This window comes from Salvelinus alpinus, chromosome 11, assembly GCF_045679555.1.
Source record: "Salvelinus alpinus chromosome 11, SLU_Salpinus.1, whole genome shotgun sequence".
Lineage (NCBI taxonomy): Eukaryota > Metazoa > Chordata > Actinopteri > Salmoniformes > Salmonidae > Salvelinus > Salvelinus alpinus.
Window position 1 is genome coordinate 22,127,227 of NC_092096.1, and position 6,120 is coordinate 22,133,346.

At 42.0% G+C, this 6,120-nt stretch overlaps 1 protein-coding gene across 2 annotated transcripts; it reads right to left on the reverse strand.

Annotated features, from left to right (window-relative positions):
• Window positions 1-421: 421 nt before the first annotated feature.
• Window positions 422-4,267, reverse strand: glipr1a (GLI pathogenesis-related 1a). Of its 2 annotated transcripts, XM_071332107.1 has the most exons (6): window positions 3,309-3,671; window positions 2,475-2,729; window positions 1,760-1,878; window positions 1,159-1,253; window positions 828-854; window positions 422-718 (listed from the first exon to the last, which is right to left on the reverse strand). In XM_071332107.1, the coding sequence occupies exons 1-6, from the start codon at window positions 3,498-3,500 to the stop codon at window positions 564-566; spliced, it is 843 nt and encodes a 280-aa protein (XP_071188208.1). In that variant the 5' UTR covers window positions 3,501-3,671; the 3' UTR covers window positions 422-563. The 2 variants fall into 2 exon arrangements, with proteins under 2 accessions (XP_071188208.1, XP_071188209.1); XM_071332108.1 differs by lacking the exon at window positions 828-854 and having other exon boundaries at window positions 3,309-4,267.
• Window positions 4,268-6,120: the final 1,853 nt, after the last annotated feature.

Consider the following 6,120-nt stretch of genomic DNA (forward strand, 5'->3'; position numbering starts at 1 on the left):
TAATGTAGAATTGATTTTCCTGTTAGGCTAAATGAGATGGATTTAGACACTGCTCTTCAACCTTCATAAGCTCTTGTGTTATGAGTTCTGCTGTCAGTGGTTGGTGAGCCTGGTCACAGACTTGTTTGTGCTTTTGCCAACACCATTTCTCATTGTTAAGCAAACATGATTTTTGGGGGGGAAACAGTTATTTTCAAATATTTAACTTAACTAACACAGATTGTCATAAATTGGAAGTGTGAGCTATTTAAGACCTATTTTTCCTACTCTTATTTTATGCATTGTTTACTTTAGAGGGCTTGCCTTAGAGTTTGTATTAAAGACTGCTGCATAACTCCTTGAGGTCAGTAAATAAAGATTTGGTTAATTTTGGGGTAGACTTTCCCTTTAACACATTAATGGAAGCAGCAAAAGCTGTATATACGTTTTTGTAGTACACTTTATTGTATCACAATGGGAATTTGGTTTGAGGCTGCGGCAATTTTAAAAAGACAGGACCACATTGAGAAAGGTATCACAACAATGAGAACGTCAGCGTAGGTCAATCAATCTAAACATCTCAGCTATTCGTAAAAAAATATGCTTGGGTACAATCTGTGTACTCCAAATGCGGCGACAAAGGTGAGGAGAAGGGCCAGGGGTCGGATGGCCAATAAGGCCATGCAGCAGGGGCCGCAGGTGGCCAGGGCTGGGTCCCAGTCGGGGGTCCATCTGTAACCTGTACACAGGTGAGAAAAGAAAAGGCTACCGTCGGTCACAAAGAACACATGCTGCCATTGTGGCTTAGGAAGATCATTTAAATGAAGGGTTGCGTATTCAAAACATACTTTTCTGTTCGTCTCGTTTTGGATTGTCTGTAAAGAGAGAATACAATATGGCAGCTTTGTTATGTCACAAATGGAAAATAGTATTGGTGTTGAACATGTATCATGTACAAGGGAAAGAGTATTGGTGTTGTTGAACATGTATCATGTACAAGGGAAAGAGTATTGGTGTTGTTGAACGTGTTGCATGTACAAGGGAAAGAGTATTGGTGTTGTTGAACGTGTAGCATGTACAATTGGTGTTGTTTTGAAGGAATATGTTGAACATTCAGACCATCACAGGGTTGTCCATCTTATTTTATTGGGTGTGGGAAATGGTAACTGACAGACTCACGGCAGAGCTTGGCCTGGCATTGATTGTTTGCACCCTCACAAGAGCTGCATTCTTCCAACCCGTTCTGGTATGGTAACATCTCAACCACGTTTCCCCTGGAGAAAGCACATCCTTTTAATTTATCCAAAATGTTTCCATATTTCTATAATCAGAGCATCTTAGACTTTTTTTTTAAGGGAAAGTGCAAGGTTGCATAATTCCAATAACCTTTAAAAAATCCCCAGGTGTTCCAGAAATTATTCATTTTGTATCATATGATGCACAACGCAGAATCAAATGATGCAAAATGCATCATACGGCTGTATTTTAAAAGTTATATATCTTGAAATTGCTGACACTTTTTGGGACTATATATATATACAATGGACTAATGAAACAAATACCAAAATAGTTTTGGGGTGGAATTTTCCTTTAAGTGTACATTAATTGTTAGATATTACTGCACTGTTGGAGCGAGGAACACAAGCATTTCGCTACACCTGCAATAACATCTGTTAAATATGTGTATGTGACCAATACAATTTGATTTCATTTGGTATATCTGTGTATTCAGTCTGCCTTATGCTTTGTAAATGTAATATGTGTATTCAGTCTGACTTACGCTTCGGCATAGTTACAAACAAATACGGCTCCCTCTTTATCAGAAAACGAAGTCCTGTCGACACCATTTGGGCATATTTGGACGGCGCAACCAACCTTGTAGCTCGTCGCCCATACAACCTGGGAATGCAAGCAAGCATGCAGTTGGCAAAGATGATGAAATATTGAGTTTCCCCTTTATACCAATGTTTTTTTTTATAATAGGTCAAATAGTGGGGGCTTATATTTGTTCTGTTTCACACATGTACAAGTGTGCAGTGAAATAAGTTCTTTTTGCATATCCCACAGTCCCTGAGACAGCTTCAGAGAGTGCGGTCAAGGCCAGGGATCAGCTGTTATTTTTTTTATTTTACCTTTATTTAACTAGGCAAGTCAGTTAAGAACAAAATCTTATTTTCAATGACGGCCTAGGAACAGTGGGTTAACTGCCTTGTTCAGGGGCAGAACAACATATTTTTACCTTGTCAGCTCGGGGATTCAATCTTGCAACCTTTCGGTTACTAGTCCAACGCTCTAACCACTAAGCTATTGATGGCACCCCTGGTGCAATTAGGGTTAAGTGCTGTGCTCAAGGACAGATCAATAGATTTTTCACCTAGTTGGCTCTGGGATTTGAACTAGCAACCTTTTGGTTACTGGCCCAACGCTAAACCTGCATTGTGTCGTTGTGATGGTTTTTAGCAGTGATGCTGTAATATACAGTAGAAGACACGTACCTGTGTGTAGTGGCCACACATTTTTCCTGGTCTACACGCATTGCTTTGGTATGAGTAATCGCTCACTTCTTTGACCCATAAATCCATGGCGCCCATGACAGAGAACGTGGAGGGCGGGTATCCTGCCCAGATGTTCTCTCCCACGGAGGAGAAAACAGGGTGGACCCGTCTGACCTCTTTCAGGTAGATGTTGTGCTGGAAATCACAGTGTCTTGCCCAGGCCCTTGCAGTGATGGCCAAGCCCTCATCCCACGTCTCGAGAAAAAAAATACAACCAAATTAGTGGGTGTCTAAAAAAATGACAGTATCTGTGATGTGAAACTGATTACACGCCTCTATGGATCTGAGTGGCCTGTCCTCCTTTCATTCTAACATTGTTTTACAGGGCTCTACAGTGCGACCATTTTACTTGCCTATGCGACTACATATTTTGTCTGCAACCTGGAATTTCTATTTAGGAGCACCAGTGAGCCTCGAAAAATGTAGGATTCTAGCTTTATTACCTTACCTCAAATGTTTCATTGTGCACCTACATTTCTTTGTGCCCACCTACATTTTTCAATTTAGGCTCACACGTGGTTCTTGTAAAAAAGGACAGTGTAGAGCCCTGTCTTATTCAACTATAGCCTACTCACAAGGCAATGTTTATATGCATTGTTGTTGCTTTAGGAAGCGTTTAAGCACTATTCACGTATTGAATATTCGTAATTGTCACTTTTCCAACTGCAAAAACAATCAAATTCAGAATTATTTCCATGGAACCAGTGTTAGCTATATTATGGTATTTCTGAGTTTTGACTTGAGAATCCATGCTCTCATTGCCTCACTGCTTACCATGTAGAGCATATTTCTGGCTGGTGGATTCACAGAGGATCGGTTGTCGTTGTGTATCCTCACACAGTCGTCGATGAACTTCTTGTCGGTGATGCCAGGAAATGGGTTGTACTCTGAGGACTCGATATTAGGGACAGATGAGCCCAGGAAAATCACAACCCACAGCAATCCCTGCAGCAGTAGCTGCCCCATGCTTCAGGTACAGACGATTGAACCAGGACACAAACGTCTCACATCACATCTCCTTTCTTAGTAAAGCAGGTTGTTTCACACAGGAACTGAGACGTCTGCATATTTTACTGCTGGATGGCGAGGAGGAAGGAAGTCGGTGTGAAATGCTGTGTACTAGTGAGTCTGTACCATGTAACGTTAGTAGTGTAATAAACTGGCAAAAGATGGGTAACCTACTGTTAGGGTTGCGTCAATTCAATCTGGTATAAGGACAAGTATGACAATGAGTCACTAATTGTATGCTATGTACTTTTTATTAACTAAGTAATAAATGGGAAATGCAACTTCCGTATATACGGGTTCACTGTAACATCACGCAGGATGAAAACAGAGAAGACACTTGTTACTGACAAAGACATTATAATAAATACTCATGACAGAGATAGTTCCCACTTCCGAGCCGGCCTGTCAGAGTAGAGACTGGGCGTGGTTTAGACTCACCCAGCCTATCGTTGATGTTGGCGCCTTAAACCAGTCCTGGCCCCTTAACGCATGTGATGTCCCGACGCTGTTGCTGTGTAGATTACGCTCCTTCACCCCAAAGACTGAGGTCAGACAGCTCTGTAATATTGTCTGAGCTATTCGCACCTGTATACAATGGCCACTGTTCTCGCTCAAGGCTAACCACAGCTTCCCAGCACTCTTATCTGGCTAACTGTTACTTCCAGCACACACACACAGACACCCAGGCTCCCAGGCCAACAGTTTGTCAATATCCAATCACATTTAATACAGTTGCTAATTACGTTTGTTATAGTATTGGGTCATAGTGCATAACTCAGAACCTCACAGATGTTCTTCGTGTGTATAGTTTATCTGTTAATGTCTATTGTACACCACAGTCAGCAGTCCCCTGATTCACCCCCCTCCTGTGTCTCTCTAAGATTAGCACAGTCTCGGTCACGCAGTACAGCGCACACACATTTCACACTGCTTGTTCATATCTTATGCTCAGATACATTTGTTGCAATTTCAGGCTGTGGCCTCATGGTTAGACAGAGCACTGGTAAGAGTAGAGACTAATGGAAAATGCAGGTTCACATGAGTCAGTAATTCAAACTTTAATGCATAAGAAGCCCTACTAGCTTATAGTTAGTTAAGCATGTCAAAAAACCTTATAAAAACCCCACACTACTGGGCAGAAAATAGTTGAATAAACGTTGTTTCCACGTCATTTCTGTGTTTTGTTATGTGTTAATAACATTTAGACTACGTTAACCAGCAGGCTATGCGGGAGGCAGCTGGTTAAAGAATGCCTTGCATGGCTAAACATGGAGTTTTCTAGCTGAAGTATATGTTAATTAAAAGTAGTTAAACCTATGCCCCGGTTTGTCATTATATAAGGAACAAACATAACAATTTCAACCGGGGAAAAAATCCATGTGATGTCGTTGAATCAACGTGAAAAACTGATAGGATTTGCAAAAAGTCAACATAAGCGCACGTCATCTTTTTTTTCACCCAACTTTGAACCTAAATCCATTGGAATGGTGACATTTGTTGATTTCGAGTTGAATTGACAGTTGACAACTTAAACAAATGTAAATCAAAACTAGACGTTGAACTGACGTCTGTAGCCAGTGTGAAAGCTTTGGTGATGGTGGCATCCAACTCATAAAGGAGATTAGGGTAATTTCATGTCATTGTTGAAAAGTGAGAGACAGAGAGGAAGATACAGGGAGAGACTTATCTAGAGCGATAGCTAGAGAGAGTTTCGGTCTCTCTAGGATCCTGTAAGGCTAGGGAAAAGTGTGGTATTGTGCTTAGCTTAACTTCCTTTATTCATGTGTGAGAACGAGAGAATTCAGCAGTTCTGTTTGAATCTACTGGAGTGTGTGTGTGTGTAACGGATGTGAAATGGCTAGCTAGTGTGCGGTGGTGCGCGCTAATAGCCTTTCAATCGGTTACGTCACTTGCTCTGAGACCTTGAAGTAGTGGTTCCCCTTGCTCTGCAAGGGCCGCGGCTTTTGTGGAGCGATGGGTAACGATGCTTCGTTGTTGTTGACTGTTGTTGATGTGTGCAGAGGGTCCCTGGTTCGCGCCCGGGTCGGGGCGAGGGGACGGACGTAAAGTTAAACTGTTACATTGATGCTGTTGACCCGGATCACTGGTTGCTGCGGAAAAGGAGGAGGTCGAAAGGGGGGTGAATGTAACCGATGTGAAATGGCTAGCTAGTTAGCGGTGGTGCGCGCTAATAGCCTTTCAATTGGTTACGTCACTTGCTCTGCGGCCTTTGTGGAGCGATGGGTAACGATGCTTCGTGGCTGTCAGTTGTTGGTGTGCAGAGGGTCCCTGGTTCGCGCCCGGGGCGAGGGGACGCCATAAAGTTAAACTGTTACATGTGCGTGACTTCAGCAAGGCTGTGGTTTTCTGAACTTCTATTCAGTCAGTTCTGTGAACTTCTCATCACTCTTCAGGCAGACAGTAACTCTGGGTAGCTATTTCACAGTATCTTACATGTCTATCAATCAATGCAACAGATAAAGTATTTGTTTTTTAAATAATTTCTGGAGGATTGAGTTACTTCTGAGAAGCTATATATTACATGTATCGGGCCCTACTCATAACTTAGAATAACTAG